Raw genomic sequence first — 22,395 nt, 5'->3', positions numbered from 1 at the left:
TCAACGACAAGCTCGACTGCAAAGTTTATGAAAACGTCTCCGCACGGCAAAAGTCTAGTGGCTCTGCAAATACCGCGCCCGCTTGCTTCACCGTCCCGGAGCGACATCCCCAAGACGTCCGTCGCCTCTCGTGCCGGGTCCACGACTGCCTCCCACTAGCGCGGAGCGATGACACTCGCGTGACCGCTGTTTCCCGAGTCCTGGCGACGACTGCCCTCCCACTCTCCTGCCGCGCCTGAGCGCCCGCGTCTCCCCCCTTCTCCGCGAGCCCGCGGAACACGCTGATTGGTCACAGGTGGAAGCCGCGGCCTTGGCGCCCGGTGAACAATTAAAACTTGTAAAATACAAAACCCTTCAATACAAAATTAATTATAATAAAAATATACAAAAACGTAAAGCAAAAATATATTTATAATAAAATAATAAGTCATATCCTGTATAGGAAACATATGTCGCACGTCACCGACACTTGTGTCGCACAACACACTCAAGAGATGGCGCTGGCGAGGCATAACGGCCTGAAGGAGCCGGGGAGACACTTGGGTCGACGTCAAATTTACGTAGGTAGAAGGAATGGTAGATGGCAGCAAGGAGAAGATGTTGATGTCCGTTTTCACGAGCTCCTTTATTCCGTTAAAAGCCCTGTCGCAGCCTGACCGGTACGTTGCAGGACGAGCGTTCTCCCTCGCCGCGACCCGGACTCCCGGAAATACACTCTCGATAACGAAATGCGACTCGGTGTGGTCGCGGATGCAGTCCCGTGATGTAACGTACTGGTCACGAAAGTTCAGATGTGCAAAGTAGTGCACACGTGGCCTGATACGTCTGCGGAGATGGTTCTGTGACGAAACGTACTGACTAAGAAGGTTCAGCAGTGCGAAGTAGTACATACGCGGCCTGTTACATCTGCGGAGATAGTTCTGTGACGAAACGTACTGACTAAGAAAGTTCAGCAGTGCAACGAATTTCTGACACGGCTCGACACGACTGCGGTGGCAGTCCCGTAACGACTTATACTGAAAGCGAACAACGTTGCCGTGCTACACGCGTTCCGAACGGAGTGGAGCGAGCCCACGTCTGATCGGCTCCGAGTCTGGTTAGCCACTGCTCTCCTCCGCCCGTCCGCGCACCGGAGCTCGCGGGCCCGTGAGGATGGGAAGGGGAAATAGGCCGGCGTGGGAGAGAATCGTCTCGCGGCGAGCCAGGCTGCGGTTACATTACTAAACATAGCACTCAAAAGAAACACATAATTATAGAGAAACGACATTACAAGTAATTGAATTGTGATTGATAAAAAGAAAATACAAATTAATTAATTAGTTACGAATTAATGACAAGTGAAGTATTTAGACACAATATTTAAGTCTTAGGAGTTCTGTTACGTTACAAATTATATACAATCGTGGATGCTCGTGATCATTTAAAATGTTCATAAAAAGTATAAATATTTACAACACAATGATGTCTACTGACGTGCTAGGGCGCACTGCGGGTGCGTCCCTGATCGTAGACACTTCACTTATGCAAGAGAGGACGCTGACGAGGCATAACGGCGTGAAGGAGCCGAGGAGACATTTGGGTCGACGTCAATGTGTTATTTATGTCACTAGTATCATTTTTAATTGTTCCATATCCCAAAGTCTTGTGTAATCTACAGAATGTACATAAATAAAAAATACAAATGTAATACGAAGCATGTTATTTCCCATGAATACTTGGCAAGCTCATATGGACTGTTGGTGCTTACATATAGAAAACTCTATTGTACCATAAAAGAGATCTCCAAACATTAATTTGATTTTATTAATTCAGAAACACATCGAATATCCAAAATAAAATATTAGAATTATGTTTAAGATCAATATGTAGTTTTTAGTTCTACTTTCTATGACTATGTTTGGAAAATGGACGCCTACTGCGGTTTTCTGTGATTTGTTATTGTTTTTTGAAAAATCACAATAATAAATATGAGATTATTTGACTTACCTCATATTGCGCTGGATAAGATTTTATCATACTTAAGTTATGATGAAGTTTCAAAATTAAGAGTGGTAAGTCTTATTCGGTAATTAAACTATAATAATGCTAATAATTGATTAAGAAAGTAGTAAGGATACTTTTTAGCTGTATTCAAATATGCCTTTAATGTGCCGTAAAGTATCTTCGTTCACATGTAAAGTGACTTCTACCATACCGCAGCCTCAATTTACAAGGCGTTAAATGGGTAATTATCGGACGTCGCGGCTTTTTAGAACGGAAATAAAAAAATCTTTAAAACATGGTTTTCATATACTACACACGTCTCTAAATTTACTTCCAAGGGATGGTTTCGTAATTCCTACTAGTTTCTGAAAAAATGCAAATTTTTTATCTTGCATTACAATACCTGTGTTTTTACGCTGCCGCTGCCATTCATTGTTTACCCGCGAGAAATTGGTTTCTATGTTTTCCGTATATACTAGAGACGTTTCTGAATTAACCCTGCACTGAAGGTTATTAATTCCTACTGGTTTGTGAAAAAATAAGTTTGCAGCTTACATTACAATACCAATGTAGTCACGTAATGCCGACATTCATTGTTTATGTTTATCCTAGTTTTTATTATTTTTTATTTTTTGGGAGAATATTAATAATATCAGTGTGGTGTTGTAATAATTGAATTTGTTTAAATTACGACTATTGCAATTGTAAGCAATTTTAATGCTTAGTATATTTCATGTTGATTGTTTTATTAGAATCATTAATTGTAATACACAATGTTTGTTTTGTTATATTGCATTTAAAGAACATACTATTTTGAGTCATGTTATAATTGACGAGTCTAATGGGAGGCAATAATTTCAATAGAATTGTTAATGTTCATTTTCTTGAGGAATACATTCTGTGCACTGAAGTACCTAGGTGTTGGATTGAATTTTGCAGTCTTCCCAGGGAATTATTTGATTACAGCTGTCTTACATTCTGTGGTTGTAATGGCTGGTGTTTCATGTATCCAAGTTGGCTTGATCCTGATGCATGATCCTGTTGACTTGATCCTGTGGTACATGATGCTTGCTGTTTTAATTCAGTATGTCGAAAGATCCTGATGGCATGATCATGTTGGGTTGATGCTGTGGTACATGATGCTTGCTGTTTTAATTCAGTATGTAGAAAGATCCTGTACGTTAAAGACATTGCGAAATAAGAAAAATTATGATTGTAGGTTGAAACAAATCCTTTTTATTCGACTTACTATCATGATTAATTTATTATATGACAATTTTTTTTATGTGTTCAGTGTGTGAAAATCATGTTTCCAAATTTTTTTTCTTCCTGTTCTAAAAAGCTGCAACGTCCAATAATTACCATATTTTTAATTTTATACATAATTTGTTCAATTTTGCACAAAAAACAATTCTGAAAAACTACAATGTTTAAACTTTGCTGGCTAGCTCATTTATTCGTGGTAGTATATTATTTTTTTTTTTCTTGCAGTACACTGCACTTATTAAATTAACTGTATTTTGTGAAAATTTTTGTGTTCATTAATGTGTATATTTCAGGGGTCGAAAATGGTCACTTAACTCACTTACAGTCACTTATTTTGCATCAATCACTTTTTTGTCACTTTTTTTTTTAAACTGTCACTTAATATCCTTTTTTTTTTTTTTATATTGGTGCCCAAAATTTGCATTTCCGTTTATGAAAGTGACATTAATTAAATGCTTGAATTTGTGTTTTTGACAGTAATCAAGGTATTTGCCGTTTGCCATAACACGGATTGTGTCGAGATCGTTTTTTACATGCGTAAAAGCGTAAACAACAACTGAAGTCGAACTATCCATTGATCGATTCGCCCTACAGTATAGATTGGCTGACGTGATGGCAGATAACCTATGTTTGCGCCAGTGTGTTCTGTAGTTAGTCTGATTACGGTCTTAAGTTAGTTTTGTCCTTAGGGGCCTTGGCTAGCGATATGACTTGTGTCATGCTATACTATGATTTGAGATAAACAAGTAACCGGGAAATAATATTGTAGTGTTTTGATGTTTTCTTGTGTGGTGAAGATGGGGAAGTGTCGTTTTCGTAGCGAGTGGCTAGAGAGGCACAATGATAATGGATACCTATTGGATATATCATTAACGAGTGGGGAAAAAAACATAAGGATACTGATGTTTTTTGTGGAGTTTGCTGTGTCACAATCAAAATATCAACCAAAGTGTATCAAGCACTATCTCAGCATGCTACTTGCGAGCGACATAAGAGTGAAAGTCGGAATAAGTTGGCTCCTAGTCAGCTAAAATTCACGGTCGTTCGACCTTCATGTTCAGCTTCTACATTAAGTGAAGTGTCCTCAGAAACCATGTTAAATGTCTTTACAGTGTACGAGATCATGCAACAAGTGCAGAACTGAAATGGGTATTGAAATGTATTACCTATTTCAAATTATTCAGCATCATCTTATGGAGGAATAGCTGACGTTTTTAAAAGTATGTTTGGTGAGGGTGTGCCTGAGGACTTCAGCCTGAGCAGCACTAAATTTAGGTATCTACTAACAGATGCATTAAGCTCATATTTTCGCAATGTTATTTTGAAAGACATGGATGGTGTATACTATTCAGTATGCTACGACGAAACAACAAACCACACAGGTAGAAAGGAACAGCAAATTGCTATTAGGTACTGGTCTAAAACGAAGCTACAGATTATCACTTAGCATCTTGAAACCTTTTTTATTGGATCATCTACAGGCGAAATACTAGTTGAGAAAATTAATTCTGCACTAGACAATGCTGAGTTACCTCGTCAGAAGATATTAATGTTAGGGAGTGATGGCTCTAATGTAAACAAGAAAGTTGCTCGTATTATATGTGAAGAGTTGGTTTCTATTCGCAAGGCACCCCTTGTTAATATTGGCACATGCAGCATCCACACACTTCACAATGCATTTCTCAGTGGACTTGATAAACTTGGAGAAGATGTAGCTGATTTGGTAATGGCTGTCCATGATTTTTTTGATGGTTGGCCTTCAAGATGTGAGGACTTCTTACAAATACAAGATGACCTATCTGTTCCAAAACATAGTTTAATCAAGCATGTTCCGTCAAGGTGGCTTACGTTAGAAGGAGCTGCATCACGATTGATCGAACAATGGGAAGCTCTAACTTAGGAAGTCCTAAGTTAGGTCCCCAAGAAGAGAAATAGCCTAGGCAAGAGCAACAACTACAAGAAAATAGTGAATTTACTAAAGAAGCCTACTATAAAGGCTGAACTTCTTTTTATGTGCAGCAGTGCCAGAGTATTCACATGCTTCACTGGTGCATTCCAGAAGGAAGAACCAATGATACATGTAATGCATGATGAACTAGACACTCTTGCTAAGAGTTTGCTTGGAAAAGTTTGCAAACCATAACTTATATAAACTGTTTGTGTAAGTGAAGATTTACTAAAAACAGAGAACCTACTTCCTGCCCAGAAATTCCATGTTGAGAAAGAGATTTTGACAGAAATTTCAAAGGTAAGTTCTAGATTTAGTTGTTTAAGATTTAAATCTTCAAATTGTAGGGGAGAGAGTTGTACCTATGGACAATTTTCAGAAAAAAAATTTTTTCTACAAGGTTTATTATAATACTTTAATTCTGATTACAGTTAAATAATTGTTGGTTTTCATAGGTTAAAACGTATTTTTTCCCCAAAACATATCTCTTAAAATTTTACTTTTTTCTAAGACAAACAAAAAAAGTTGCAATGTGTCCAAAGGTACATTATATACATGTACCTTTGGACATTTGTATTGTACCTTTGGACATAGGATTTTCAATTAGTATTCCCTAAATAAAAACTTTAAATGAATAAACCTAATTTTACTTAAAGTAATCTAATGGTATTAACAGGTAAGTTAAGTTAAAAAAGTAAGGAATTGTTACAAAGATCGCATGTTAGGCAATTAGTAGGCCAAAACATTAAACAATATCTTACTAACTTAATGTACATTAAGTGAACTAAAATCAACACTGAATGACAAGAGTGAAATTTGTCTTTCAGAACCTCCAACTGCAATAGGTTGGGGGAGTTTTTTCTCTATATCACCCTCAACAATATCAAAATTGTCTTCACTTTCTCTCTTAAACTTATTAGTTTTCTCTACTCTCTTTAGATATTTCACTTGATATTCTGACTTGTTAACGACATTACTTATTTCAGCCACATAATAAAAAATCTTTTTCTTTCCCATTAATCTAACTAAGACAAAGTCTCCTGCTTTCACTGTGTTCTCTTCTAATGACCTTTCTTCTATAATTTCTTCTTCTCTTACTGTGTTGTGCAGTAGACTTATGAATGTTTCATTCTCTGAATCTGTATCTTGTTCAGATACGTGAAGTCATCTTCCGAACTTGAATAAGCCAATTTTCTTTTCACTTTCTTTTTCATGGGTATGGCTTCTGCCTTCTTTTCTTGTTGTTTGTTTGTTTTATTCTTATTTGTTTTGGATTTTTCCTCTTCAATGGCCAGTTTTTCTGGCGTGTCTGTCATGATCATAGATTTTCGTTTTTTCCGTCCGCCTGTTTTCTTGCGTGGCAAAGCCTTAGGAAATGGTCTGATCACATATGGAGATATTCTGGATTGTCCAGCTTCCACAACTTGATTGCCATTAGCTGCTATTGAAGTTCCCACTGTTGAAGGTCCTGGCTGCACAGCAGAACTTGCATCTTCAGTGTTTTCATATGGTCTATCCGTAACATTAGAGGGTAAATACTCTTCATCGCCAAAAATATTTTCATTCAGTGGGTGTATCCCAGTAACTTCAAAGCCGCTGACAATGTTTTTTGCAGAAAATGCTTGCAAGTAGGCCTTACCACATATCTGGGCTACTTCGTAGATGGTCAGGGGTTTGCCAGGATTGGAGAGCATCCATTCATTTACAGCAACATTATAAAACTTTTTGTATGGTCCAAATACAGTTTTGTCTAGAGGTTGCAACTTATGCGAGGTATGTGGTGGGAAGGTCAACATTACAACACCGGACTCCTTGGCTTTGTTAATGGACGCAATAGAAATGTGTGTCTCGTGGTTGTCTAGTATGAGCAATACAGGATTATCCTTAGATGGCTTTACATGCTGAATGAAGTGATCCAAATACTGTACAAATAACTCTTCTGTTGACCACCCAGACTGATTTGCACCACCAATTGATCCTGGTGGAGCTCCGATCAACATGTGCTGCTTAAAATGCACTCTGGGAAAAATAAACATTGGTGGTACATGATTACCCGCAGCATTTACACAAGCAATCATAGTGACATTCGCACCACGCTCGCCAGAAGTCATGCTTCCTACTTGTTTGATGCCTTTTGGTGCAATAATTTTTGGTGGGGTGTGAACAGTTGAGTTTCCCGTTTCATCAAGGTTGTAAATATTGTTAGGGGAAAAATTGTGGCGACTAACTACATTTTTATAATTTTTGAAAAAGGTTGTCACATTAGCTCTGTTAAAAGAGGTTGCCCTTGCCAAACTAGTGGCTTCAGGCTTTCTTATTGACAATCTTGGACATCTTGCAAAAAAACCCCTGAGCCATTCTTTTCCAGCAATTTTTCCTTCTATCCACTTATCTGGACATTTAATATTATTTGCCAAAGCATATTCATATGCAAGAATTCTTGCCTCTTCTTTTGAAAGCCCATAATGAAGCCTGGCAGCTGTGTCTAAGTAGGCCACTAATTCTGCTTCTTGCTCCGTGGAAAACACTTTTTGTGTATCATTTTTCCCTATAGTTACATCAACAGTTTTGTTACCTGAGGCTTTGTGGGATGTAAAATAATTCCACAAAGTAGATTTACTGATGAAAAACTTAATAGCAGCATCTCTGAGAGACTTGCCACCCAACACAGCTTTGATGGCTGCATCTAAAGTTTCTTTTGAAAACTTCACCCTCTTAACGCCCGTTTTGCTTCTTGGCACTGGAACAAAAATTAAATTTATGACTTTTATTTTTACCATTTAGGTTAGACTGTTTCTTCAGGCATTACTATTAACACTTAATTGTAATTTACATTGTTGCAAATAACTCTTAAGAATATCGGAATGTTATGAAAAAAGTTGTGTTTTGCTTTATTTTACCTTATTTTCATGCCATAATTTGATATTTTGGATGCAAAAATAATAAAAACTTATGGGTTAACTGCTACAAAATTTAGGTATTAGTAGTAAGTTGCAATAGTTTTAAAATAACACAGCGATTCTTCAATATCCATTTTTACATTATTTGTTTTTATATTATTTTTTTTAATCTATGTAAAACCACTATGTATGGCTTTAAGTTGTGTGGTATTTTTAAAGAACAAACACTTGATAGGCTATATAAAATGATTTGTTATGTTTTAAGCTATATGCCTCTTATTAATTTTATTACAGCCTAATTAATATTTATGCTAAGTTGTTGTACCTCTGGACACTGTCCTGAGGTACAACATCAGCAATGTCCAGAGGTACAACACATGCACTAATTAAATAAAATGGCATCCTAACCAAGATTGAGGTTAGAAAACAGCTAAATACATTGTATTGCTGAAAAGAGCACATTTCAGATATTGTAATGGTATCTAGTTATAAGTATTAGTAAGAAAAATAAATTTACCAAAATTAAACAAAGACTAACAAAAAAACTTACTTTTGATGGTGTAAAACAAAGTTCTTCAAATAACAGCCGGTATCATTGTCTTATAAAAGTTTCCCTCCAACTAAAGGGTTGTCAATAGTACCACTACACATGAGTAGGGAGAAAAAGTTAAAATTCCCTCTCATTTAGGCTCAAATGAAATTGTCCAGAGGTACAACTGTCCAAAGGTACAACACTCTCCCTACTTTCAGGGCGGCCACTTGACCTGGAAATTTGTTTCCCCCTGTAAGGAACAGTAGGGGAATTTTTTTTTTAAGAACCTGGAATCATTTTTGTTTTGTAATATATTTCTTATAGTAGCCTACCATTTTTAACTTTGGTTCCAACATGTAAACAATGTACTAAATTATGCACAGATCATTGCAGTAAGTGCAATAAACCATTTTGCAATTGTCCTCCCACATCTTAACTCAAGACAAAGCTTCCATGTCGGAAAGAACACTCAATGCAGCAATGACTGTCAAGAGTGCAATAATGAAGATGTACCACAGCAAGCCTGATTTGGTTCCCATTACAAGAGAGCTATTAGCAATGGCTCATGTAGCTCATAGCAGCTACCTTACACACTTGCAAAATGAGAAGGCTTTAAAAGAAGAAGCAGCTCGGAAGAAGTTGGAAACAGATGAAAAGAAATTAGTGGAAGCAGAGATAATACAAAAACTGAAAGATGAGAGAAAGATAATAGCTGGTGCTGAGAACAAATTGAAGAGTTTGCAAAGTGAAGAGAAGCAAAAAAGAAAGACTGCAAATGTACTTTTTGAGGAGGCAAATAAGAGATTAAAGAGGGCTGTAGAAAAGAAAGATATACAGGAAATTGGATTGGCCCAGGCCATGTTGGGAAGGTGTTAAAAGAGTCAGAAAAGAAGCTGCAGAGATGAAGCTTGAGGTTGATACTGTACAACACTCAATGGAGAAAAGGAAATCTAAAATTATTTCTGACTATTTTTCAAAATACTCAAAAAATTAAATGTTTTGTGTTGATGGAGTGTTATGACATAAGTTTGCTGATGTTGAAATGTTCTTAAATTGGACTAGATACAGTTTTGTAGTAGGCCTATGGTGTCTTCTTAATTAATATAATTTGTAGTTAATTTTATAAGACAATATAAAAATGTCAATCTTGACAGAATTTTCATGGAAACCACTTTTAAGTCACAGTTTACACAGTTGACTTCTCTTTCACCATCGTATGTGAATAATTTCTTTTAATTTTGTGCTACTGGTGCATAATTTGTAACTTGTGTGTTTTTAAATAGTTAATAGAATAACTGTCAGTATTATATTAGATCTATATATAACCTAACATTTTATTTTACTACAATCAGAATTTTTGTAACATTTATTTCAGTTATATTTCAGGTCACCCTTTTAGTCACTTATTTTCCTGGAGATCACTTTTTTCTCACTTTTTCTATCACAAAGGTCACTTTTCTCACTTTTTTCCAGTGAATAAAGCACTTTTGAGGCCTGATATTTCCATGAAAAACAAATTTACATATATGTTTTTGCACATTTGAAGCAGAGTCCGCATAGATGAGAGAGGTGTAAATGTTTTTTGGAATAGGCTGATTGCGTAAGAGTCATTCTGGCAGTCGGAATGAGTGGTGTGAGAAAGGTAATGATTGATGGCAGGGGGAGATACAGTGCTGGAATTTATATAGGAAAGATGGAGTACTGTGAGAAAACCCAGTGGTGTGTGCAGCATCACGTTTGGAACCCAGTTGACCTCGGTTAGTGATAAACTAATCCAATATTGCCCTGTAGTGTTTTAATCGCGGGTACAGAAATTATTATTGGTGATCTATTAGAAAACTAGATAAATATCTTAGGTCACTGTCTTTCCGCAAATTAAAAATATAATTACGATAATACCATTTTGCGACACTAGAGACATTCCTGTATTTATCTTGAAAACAGCGTTAATAAATTCCTACTAGTTTCTGAAAAATCACAGTTTATATCTCACATTTCAATACCAGTGCATTGCAATTGTTTACCCGTGTCAGTTTGTGTGTTTGTTATGATGAACTTTATTAAACTATGATGAATGGTTAATTAAGTAAGGTTAGCTACATTAAAATACTTTCAAACATTGTGGATAAAAATATAAAACATTTCTTATGGTTGCTTAGGATTTACCAATTTAAGATATAGCTATCCTGACCTAACCAACCATTTAGATGATTTCACAGTTTTTTTAATGTTGCTATAGGCTACCTACTAACCCAACCAACCATCCACAATATTTTAAAGTATGAATCGTTCGTTACTACGTGATTCAAAACACTACTTGAAATGAAATGTAAAGAAAAAATAATAATTTCTTGTTTCAATGACATTTGGACAAACAACAAACAAACAGAAAATATAAATATTAATATTTTCCTACAATTGCAATACACTGTTGTATTAACCACTTTTATTATAAAACAATACCTCCGTTGACTAAATATCTCCGAAATAAACACAGAAACCTGTATGGGTAAACAATAAATGGCGGTGGCACTGTCCATGTATGGGTATGTAATGTAAGTTGAAAGTGATTTCTTATTAACTATTATGTATTTATTTACGTTATTTTCAGGTATTTTCGTAATTTTATTTTAACTTTGCGGAAAAGCCGCAACATAAGATATTAACCAAAAACTATACCTTTTATCAAGAAAAATACATATATTTTTTGTAGGTGTGCAAACAGTTTGACAACATATGTAAGCAGCGGTTGAACATAGGGTTTACAATGGCAGAGCGATATCACGCCCAGTGTTGGAAAGCGGTAAAAACGCAGCTGCCGCGCAGGGAGTCGGAAAGGCGGTCCCACCCCCTGTGTCGGCACAACGAAGTGCTCACTGCCTTGGAGACGCGTCTCTCCATGCTTTCCATGACATACCTCAAGTTCATTGACCTCGGCATGTGCTGTTTCATACCAGGGAAGGTAAGTTTATGTACTATGAATCGTGTTAAACTCTAAACATGTGTTAAATAATAAAATCTCTCTTTCATAGAATCATAGAATGTTTGGTCAGTAAAACATTGAATGTTTCTAAATCATTCATCTTCTGTACTAACATTTAAAATGCTGAAGGTTGAATTACTACTATAATGTTATATTGCTTATTATGTGAAGAAAATAACATAGAACATGTTCCTCACAATTAAGTTTATAATGTGTTTGATCAGTTCGTGCAATTAGAAGTTAGTTAAAAAATTTGTGAGTGGGTGGCCTCAGGTTTAATTATAATGATGCAAATATTTTAGGTTTTTGCAAGCATTTGCTCCAGTGAAACACAATTATGAATGAGCTGTCACCAGAGGTCTCAAATTACAAGTAGCTTACTTTAAAGTAGGTAGTAAGTTATTTAGTGGTTGTTGCTAAGCAGGTAGACCCAAAGCTGTTAGAGAAGAGAGAAAAACAACTGAAGCAGTTCCAATTTTGTTTCCATGTACCCATGATTTAAAATTTTCTCTCTAGGCTATACTCTCCATTCACCTGCATTGGGGTAGATGAATAAAAATTAAGTATGTGGGAAGTAGCACTTAGGGTTGGAGGTAGCATGCACCCCTCCTTATCCATCTTGAAGTGTCATGTGATCCTACAGTGGAGCAGTAACAAAATGAATGCAAATTATGGCTTGGGGGGGGGGGGGGGGGTGACTTAAAATGTCCTGGGGGAAATCTCATCTGGCACTCGTCAACGTCTGCCACATGCAGGAAATTAGGTTGAAATCTCTTAACTCAGTCTCTGTGACCTCAGTGGTTGGACAACTTGCTTTATACCACTGTGGCTGAATTATCCATCCAAAGTTTTACTTAGCTAGGAATATAAAACATTAAAATTTTAACTTATCTTGTTTTAAAACAAACTTTAAGTTTATTGGATTTACAGTTATTTTAATGTTAGGTTAAAGAGTTACTGTCCTTGTTAAAATTATAGTCTACAGAGGTATATTAAACTAGACTCTCTCTCTCTCTCTTTATGTAGGATCTGTCTGTGTGTGTGTGTGCACGCACACACTTGTTATTTTTTTTTTCTATTCGTAAATATTGTGATTACACTGGTAACTATTGCAGGATCCGCTGCTGATGTTGGTTAAACTTTAGGTAAAGTGTCTTTTAAAGACAGTGGTAAATAAAATAATCAGATAAGTATATTAAGATAAAACTGAAATACTCAATGAAGCATAGTCTGACTACTGAACCTATTTTGATGTTTTTATAGCTCTACTGATTTTAAATCTGCGAAGACCTTTACATAGGCTCTCTCTCTCTCTCTCTCTCTCTCTCTCTCTCTCTATATATATATATATATATATATATATATATATATATATATATATATATATATATATATATATATATATATATATATATATATGGGTCATTCTATTAAAACAAGCCAGATGGAGAAAATCTTTGGAATAAAAGTCATATTTATTTTGTTTTTATGGAATGATAATTTTTTACTTAGCCTTCATAACAAAATAAGCTTATGAACAATAAATGATTTCACTATTTACATACGAAAAAAATTATATTTTAAAAATTGTGTACCAGGACAATGACACTGCTTACAGGACAATGATAACAACATACAAAAAACTCTGATAGTCCTAGCACATCCATGAAATAAAATGTAAATAAGTTATGTACCTACTAAAAACAAGAATTAGTTCATCTCATAGTGGACTAAAGATATATGCTTGAGTATAACAGTAAATACATTAAAAAGCAATAAAATAAAGAGTAATACAATTTCAGAATTTCAAAAAGGAAAGTCCCTGAATGTGAATTGAGAAGCACGATTGCCACACGGTACTGGATGTCCAATCTTCTTTTTAACATTGTGAAAGGCGTAACTGAATATGTCTTTTTTTGGGGGGGCCATTTAAATGTTGAATCAGTGGCTGGAACCATGACATTCACTTCACACGCATGTTCTGATATTGTTAGAACTTCACCAGGATACTGCTTGCCTTCATATGAGACAACAACCCATTCACCAGGTTGGATGTTGGTAATAATATCTGAAACATACCACACAGTTTTGAAAATTGATAAGTTATGATCGAATTAAAAAAAAATATTTGACAGTAAAATTTTTTGCAGTTTACCTGGAGTTTGTTTTGCAGAATCACCGCATTTACTTTCATCTGTAGTAAACTGGCCATTCACATGCAAGCCAAGATAATATCCATGAGTGCATCCTTCATATGTGGTACATAGACAACTTAGTGATCTAAAGTGTAACGTTTCTGGTTCATTGGAACTGTGAATCACTTGATGAACCTTCATGGTGCCTTTGAAAGGGATCAACGTCTTCTCAGACAGGAATTTTGAGTGAATGGAATCAATAAATTCTGATCTGATCTCAAATAGAAGGATGCCAGGACATTCTTTGTAAAGTGCAGCAAATAGATGTTCAAATGAGGTAAATCTTTTCCTTCTACAACTATGCGATCTGCTGTTCTTTTCAAAACTCCACCTATTCCATCAGGAGCACCCTTCCCGTGTCCTGCTTCAGAGAAGTTCCAGCAACTGAACCGTACATTTGTAGAAATAGTTGCAACACTTTTGACATAAGATAAACATTGGTCTTGTTCATATACTGGGTAGTGGGTGAGTCACTATAAAAGTATACTTCATTAATGATTTTACTGGCCATAAAATTCTCCAAAATAGGCTTTAAATGTGCCCAAACAGCAACTGGGTCGTGTCTCAAAGATATTGATAATGAAAAAAATGCTGTTGCAGTTGTTACATTGTCACTGTTCAGATAATACACTCCAGTGTGTAATGTGATTTGTGTTCTGGAAGCACCGAAGTGCATTGCTTGAGTTTCTTTGCTGTATTTCAAATTGTAATTTTCACTGAAGTCTATATGAAAAAGAACAGCATTTTCTGAGAGGCAGTCTTTAATTTCACGTAGCATATTTAATTGGTGCATTGCATTGCCTTCATGTGTCATAAATTTCGGGACACACAACTTAAAAGCACGAACCATTTCACTGATAGTTACTGGAATGTCTTCTTTGGTTGTAACCTTTACAACCACTGATTTTCCTTTGACTTGCCTTTCTTTATTCTTGGTAACCCATTTCTTGTAACTTGTAATTTCATTACAGTGAAGTTCATTGCATATAAGTACTACCTACTGCATTATCTTTACATTCAACACATTTACGGAGCATACAGTTTTCTCTACCTTCAGAATCACATGTAATTTTTTTTTAATAATATATTGAGGATGTTTTGTTTCTAACACTTTCAATGAAAAAAGTTTTTCTGTTATAAATTTCATGTTTTCATGTGTTACACACTAACAGGTGTCCCTTTTATCAACATTTGGTTGAACTATCCAAAATGGTCTATATTTACAAAATGTTCAATAGCATATTTTGTAGGGCCCTTCAGTCCCATATCTTTCATGCAACATCTTCATTGATTCGCTCAACAGTCGTTTATGTTTTTTCACTCCCAATCTTGTTATACAATCTTTTTTACCTGGGCAAAGGTGACTGTTTTCATCTTTCTCAAGAAACTTAATAATACTCTCCTTAAGTTTAATGGCCCCACCCTTCATTTTTCTTCATAAATCAAATCTCTTCGATTCTGATTGGCAACAAAACATTTGTATTTCAAAAAAGTTTTGCTTTTATTCAAACACCTGTATTTTTTTATTACTTTTCCAGAGAGTAGTTTGACGAAAAGTTGTTTCGATTTTACGCTCTTAATTAGATCATAACTGTCTTTAAGCTGTTTTTCTAAGACATTACCAAAAATAAGCCTTTTTCTGACCAGTTTGAACCTTCTTACCTCTCAAGAGCTTGCTTGCTTTACTACGCGGTGTAAGATCATTACTTTTATTCTCATTGTTGCATCTTAGTCTGTAATACCTTTTCTTGTATTTATTCGCTTCTCTTTTAGATTTTTCAAGATCATGTTTCAATTTACTGATGTGCAAATAGGCTTTTGCCCGATCTCGTCTAACCTTTCTTCTACCAGCACTTATTTTGTTATTTGCATTAAGTGTTGTGGTACTGTTTGATGGACCAGGAGTAGGTTCATGCGGGTCATCTGCTTCATCTGGTGGAATGTCTAGACATGACTGGCCACTGGAATTTTGTTGGTTTTTTCTGTAACGTTTAGAACTTTCTTTCCATTTTTTGCATGTGAATCTCTGTTCTCTCGTTGTCATTTTGCTTACAGGCTTGCCAATTCCAGTTTTCATTTGTCTCTCATATTTAGCATGTCTTTTTAACTTTTCTTGTAACAATCGTGCTGGGTCATTTTTTATTCTCTCTTGGCGCTTCTTCTCTGCAAGTCTTTTCTTCAATAACCTTTCATCATTTGATTGTTTAATTTTACCCATTATGTTTGCTGCTCTTCAAACCTGAAAATATTTAAATATTTTATAATGCATTTACATAGTATGTAAAGAACAGATGAGTATTTCAAATGTGATTGTGACCTGTTCAAAAACAATATTAATTAACATAACCAAATTGGTTTTAAAATGAACAGAATTAAAAATGACAACAAGAAATCATTCGAAGTACTATCGCAACGACACTCGTCGCACTGTGAATAATTAGCTATGTTAGTGCTTATCACATGAAGTAGTAGTACCTACTATTTTTTTTCACTATGACATAACCTCCATTAATTTCCATTTCATTACATAGTTAAGCTTAGTAAATATATTGTTGAGTTGAGGCAAAATAAAAATAGTATTTACGTGTCTTTAAATAGGCATAAAATATTTTGCATTTTGAAAGCCATAATTATTTTAGTCTTCTTAATATCTGGGAAATAATGTACCATTTCCTTTATAACTGTATGAATATTGACATCTGTGATAAAATGTGGTGGTGAACAAAAATCAAGAGATAAATACTACCTAGTATGCAAATAACATCATTGTCCTGCCATGTTGTCATTGTCTTGCCTCATTATAGCCAGGACAATGATGACCAAGACAATAATGAAACAGACTTTAGAAAAGTATATATTGTTCCCTCCAAAATTTTTGAGGTTAATTATTATATGGCCTGTTTATGACTGATATTACACACTTAAAAATAAAACAAACATTATTTTATTACATACCTGTGGTCAGACTCATTGCCCAGGAAAATGACTGTTAAAAAGCATAAACACTCAACACTTATTCTTCTTTGTCAATGTAAGAATAATTTATTCCAAACAAACTTCAATGGACACATTTCCTTTTAGTTGATACTTACACCAATCCTCGCAAATTGTGCTGCTACCTATCTTTGCTAAAACGAATGAATCAAATGATACCAGGACAATGATGATATTCTTGGAGACAACTATTAAATTACAATTACAGTAGTCTTTTGATGTGGCAACACTTACTTAATTATTACTAAGTAATAGTTCTAAATCTATAATATATTAATAAAATTACATATAATAATAATATTATTTTCTTTTAACATTAAATAAAAAAAAATTCAATAAAATATGACCAGTGACAGCCAGGACAATGACTTTATTAAACATAAAAACTATAAACAAATTTAATGTGAATATATTTTTTACATGTTAATGTTATTTTATATAGTGAATAGGATGTTCACGTAGGCCCGAGAGACAACAATATTGCTTGTTTTAATAGAATGACCCATATATATGTATATATATATAAAATTTAATACAATGAATAGATTTTGAGTAAAATTGTATACAATGGTTTTCAATTTTAAGACTTAGAGGGCACACTCTTTATACAGAAACATCGGGCGTATCCAGGGGGGCAGCTTCCCCCATTCCAAAGTGGACAAACTAAATAAAACAAAGATCAAGATCCTGTTGTTAAGGAAAATTTGAAACTAATCTTCATGAAATATTTTCCAGAAAAATGTTTTTACTTAATTGTTATTGTTTATTATTGTCTGACCCTGTGGACTTTCCTCCTCCAAGAAAGGTTAAATTTTGGAAAATGTTTCCCCTTCTGTGGGGTTCTGGAAAATATCCATTTCCTCCTTTTGTTTTAGGCTTGATAAGTCTTTGTACAGAAAAACAAAACTTTATATCGCAAATTCACAAAACAATTCTTGCTTAGTCTGCTTAGCTTCATATAGTCAAGTTTTAAAATATATGCATTTAAAAAGAATATTAATTTTTTTAATGTCAATTTAAGTTTAGTATTATTTGTAACCATTGCCTTTCATTAAAAATTATGATTAAATTTAGTAACTAGCTAGATAATGAGTTGTCCCTTGAATTTTTTTTATATAGTTTTGTAAATTTGTTAGGATTTTGTGACCCCAGAACTTTCTTTCATTATAACAATTGCAATTTTCAATTTAGTTTTATTTAAATATGTTAATTTTTCTGTAAATTATCCATCTACTCCCTTAAACAACACCAATATTCTTGGTACAGAAGTTAAATTGAAACGCTTGCTTTAATATTGTTTTTTTTACAACTGTGCAACTTGTCATGGTCATTTAAATATGTAGCTTGGAATATTATAAATTTTGTCATAACTTTGTAGGTAGATAAATTCAAGTCATATGTAAGACTACCCGACAAAAAAATTAGTCACCCTAGTGTGCATCCACAGATGGATCATAAAGCCTGTACAGATGGCACAGCGAACAAGTCCCGTACACAACCGCATGCACACTGCCTCTACATGAGCATAAGGCAGTAGCAATCAGTGAGACATAGATGTTTCAAGTGGACAGGGTACGTCAACATGGGTAGATGTGTAACCCCCTCTTTTGCCTGGCCGGGCCAGTAAACACTAATAGGGACCAAGCAGAAGGCTGGATTACAATAATAAAACCCAGGCTGATGGTATTAGTTTATAATATTCAGTTAAACAAGAAAAATATAAACAGTAAATATTCCACATCAGAAAACGGCATTAATTCATTTACAGACTCCAACAGTCTTAAGATAATATAAAGACACATAATAAAATAGCATAATCAATGGGGGTCAAGGTCTCAAGCAAAGAGGGCATACAGGCCGTTCCCCTCCAATACAAAACCTCCTGCCTCACAAATTCTGGAACCACCTGCCCCCGACATCCGGTGCACCGGTTACACCACACCACTTAACCCCATTAAAAATCTCATAAAAAATATAATCTATATATAACAAAATAGAATATGTAAACAATCTATATAAAAATATTTAAATTACTCTGTTCAGGTACTATTAAACACATTAATATCATACACATTATGTCACTGGCATATTCACATTAATAAATATATTTTTAGCACCAAAAGATAGAGAGTTACTGAGTATTTAAGAATGTACCTGCACTTGTTCTAAAACAAATTATAATAAAACACCAATTTAAATAAATTCCATCAAGCTGGACTGGCAATATAGTCTATACCTACTATGTACTTTGTAATCAGAATATAATGTCACAGAACATTTATAAAATTAATAATCACCTAACAAGTATTAAAATTATACCTAACCAAGAAACAAATGTTTCCTCAGTTCACTATTTCCTTTTACGAATTTACTTTATAAAGTTCAACAAGGGTGAGCACCAATAAATATAATAAATATAATTTAAATGCCAACAGAATATAATCAACTTTACTTTAGCAGGAAAGGGGAATTTTTACAAACTACTCCTCCTATTTGTGTCTAAGCCTCAGCATTACCTAATCGCCAGATTACAGCCGAATGGTGAGTCGGCAGCAAAAAATACAACAATGAAAAAAAGGCGACTCAACGTAGCTGTAATTCAGAACACATCTCCACGAGACGAAAAAAAATTAATTCTGAGGAAAACCTACACATACCTAGACTCCCAATTAAGAGAGAAATAAATCTTCGATAGATCCACAGAAATAAAAATGCCAACACTTACAGTTTGAAGGAAGACTGATCTATGTAGAAAAATCAAATTGCCCCCAGCAATTTACAGAAGTCTTGGAGAAGCGGCCCCATTCTCTCCAGCCGCTGACATGCCTTGAGTCGCCGTGCTGACGTCATCACAGCTGCACTGATTTCACAAAACTTCTATTCGTAGAATCCACCTTCTACTTGAATATCCAAGCAGGTAGAAAACGGTATCCTCGTAGCAGGACTCTTCATATCTTCATTCGCCATGAAAAACTCTCTCTGCAGTAGACTTCCCTCTTGTCCTCGGCAAATAATATTATTACAACTTCTTGTACCCCGACGTGTAGATTTATAGGAGCAAAACGTTTTATTCTCGTGATCAGTCCAATACTCCGACGCAGTTCGGCTTCATTTTTTTCTCCACTTGCTTACTCATAATCACAATCCCTCGTGAAACTAATGCTGGTTGAATTAATAACTCTCGTTAGCTAATCGATGAAAGGTGAACCTCTATTCCGTTGTACCGTTGTCTCGGGTGCGCAGCTGAATTTTCATTTTAAAACGGCCAGTCATTTGTTGCGTAGGCTTCTTACAGTTAACCCTCTTTTACTCCTACTCCAACTCTTCTCTCCAGTAGGTACGACATTACTCCTCGAGGCGACTCACATCAACTCTCTCGACGAGCTGTCTCATACCAACAGCCTAACGCACAGTCACTACTACCAATCCCTTCTCCCCAATTAAATTCCCTCATGTGCCAACTGTACTAACACTAGCGCTCATGCGTCAAACACACACCAGATTGCAGCGCCGCATGACAAAACCCGCAACTAACCAGACCGCCGCACGCGCTCGCACACAGATAGCGTGCACGACTGCGCCCGCGCCTCGATCACACACAAAACCTAAGCCAACAAAACGTGGCACTCAAAGGAGTGTCACAGATGTAAGGATGTGACAGAGTGGCAAAAAAGGGCAATCATTTTGGGCCGTACCTATGGCCATACAGTGTGTGAAGATGCTGGATTTGTTGGTGTTTCACAGCAGACTGTTCAATGTGTCTACAAGCACTATTGTACTACACGTGGCCACGAAACACGACGTCAGAATTGTGGTCAGAAAAAGATCCTGACTGAGAGGGACCGGAGACACGTTTCACGTCTTGTGAATCAAAATTGCTTCCAAACCCGACAAGAATTGCTGCAGTCAGTGAATGAAGGTCCATCCCAACCTGTTAGCTAGAGAATATTGCGATGGGAACTGCATGCAATAAATATTTGGAGTCTGTCACTTCACAAGAGGCTAGAAATCATCCAGCTAACTGGCGGAACATAATGTGGTCTGATGAATCACTTTTTTTTCCTTTATTACAATGACACATGTCGTTGAGTGCACCGAAGGCCAAATGAAGTATTTCATCCTGGATGTGTGCAAGGTCAGGTTGAAGGCAGAGTGGGTCTGTGATGTTTTGGGGGTGTTTTTCGTGTCATGGATTGGGTCTGCTCACTACGGTGACACTAACATGAACCAGCATGTTTATTTAAACATTCTGGATGATCAGGTGTTGCCTTTCAGTCAACATCTGCATGATGAGTATACCCCGATTTTTCAAGAGACAACAGCAAAGTTAATCGAGCTGGACACATGTGACTGGATTTATGTACACTCCCCCACCCTATTACATCTCGATTGGACTCCAAAATCACCTGACTTGAACCCCATTATTGAAAATTCATGGGACATGTTGGAACAGCGGGTAAATGCTGACATCAGCAACCCTGCAATTTGGTGGAAATGCTTGACCAAATGCTCAGCGAGTGGCTTAACCTGGATGCGACGTACCTGCACAGCCTTGTGGACTCACTTCCTGACCAGTCCAGGCAGTTATCAAGTCCAGAGGCGGAGTTACATAGTATTAAATGATGCCTGTAATGTTTTCTCCAGGAGTGACTAATTATTTTGTCTGGTAATTTATTACAATGTACAATATAAATTAAGTATTTAATCTTTACCTATGAACTCATAACTCCTATTTATGTCCTTCCAAAACATGATATATCAGAACTCTCCTTTCCACCATCACACCCTCTTGTGCCATTATGGAAAACATTTCTATCAATTTGAGAAATGTAATAAGTTGCATGTAGAACAATACAAAACTTAAAGTGCATATGGCTAATTGGTTCATATTATGTAGTACTTATGTGTGTTACAAAGCTATAATTTAATAGAAGTATCTTGTATTAACATATTGTGGATGTCTCCCATGTTGTTAACATAATGGTTTCAGGTTATTGATGAGATATTTAAAATTCTTTACCTCGCTCGAGACTCAAAAAGTCTTCCACGCTCTCTTGATGTTCTCCAGGAATTGAGAGACATTTCGTCAATGGCAATGGAACATTTTGAAGAAAAAATTCTTCCGTTTCTACGAGGCAAAATAACACTTAACGACCCTGCACCATGTCTATTATCAGGTACCTCTTTGAGCTTTAGTAAGGCTTTAGCTTTTTAATAGTGCTTATACAGAGTGGGTGCATTAGATACAGTAAGTCCTCTATTTACGTCGTACCGATTTACGTCGTTTCGGATTACGTCGCTAATGTTTGAGTACTCATGTTTCAATTTAAGTTGTCGCCGATTCACAATAACGTCGTTTACAATGACCGTAAATCTTTATTTTAACCAAAACACCGTATATAATTCGTTTACAATTCTTTGTTTCCTTCGGTAGTTAATTTATACTATGTAGCGTAAGCTACACGTTCACCGCCTTATCTTATCATACATCATGAGGGACGCTTCTGCGCGGTGAAGCAATACTACCAGCCCGCCCGCTCGGCCACCCACGTATCTCGCACGTAGAAGTGTTATCTACTTCCCGCAACGACACA

At 35.8% G+C, this 22,395-nt stretch overlaps 1 protein-coding gene across 8 annotated transcripts in view; it reads left to right on the top strand.

Moving 5' to 3' along the window:
* The first annotated feature begins 1,889 nt into the window (after positions 1 to 1,889).
* Positions 1,890 to 22,395, top strand: part of LOC134527122 (F-box only protein 28) — a 49,259-nt gene continuing 28,753 nt past the window's right edge. For all 8 annotated transcript variants that reach the window (XR_010074090.1, XR_010074089.1, XR_010074088.1 and 5 more), the window contains exons 1-3: positions 1,890 to 2,051; positions 11,343 to 11,591; positions 21,792 to 21,978. Coding sequence is in view for 4 of the 8 variants with exons in the window: in XM_063359493.1 (XP_063215563.1) it covers positions 1,968 to 2,051; positions 11,343 to 11,591; positions 21,792 to 21,978 (520 nt within the window). In the remaining 4 variants the exon portion in view is untranslated. The remainder of the gene's footprint in view (positions 2,052 to 11,342; positions 11,592 to 21,791; positions 21,979 to 22,395) is intronic.

The sequence above is a fragment of the Bacillus rossius genome, chromosome 1 (genome assembly GCF_032445375.1).
Source record: "Bacillus rossius redtenbacheri isolate Brsri chromosome 1, Brsri_v3, whole genome shotgun sequence".
Taxonomy (NCBI): Eukaryota; Metazoa; Arthropoda; class Insecta; order Phasmatodea; family Bacillidae; genus Bacillus; species Bacillus rossius.
Note: the sequence above shows the minus strand (reverse complement) of the source record. Positions and strands in the feature narration are given on the sequence as shown.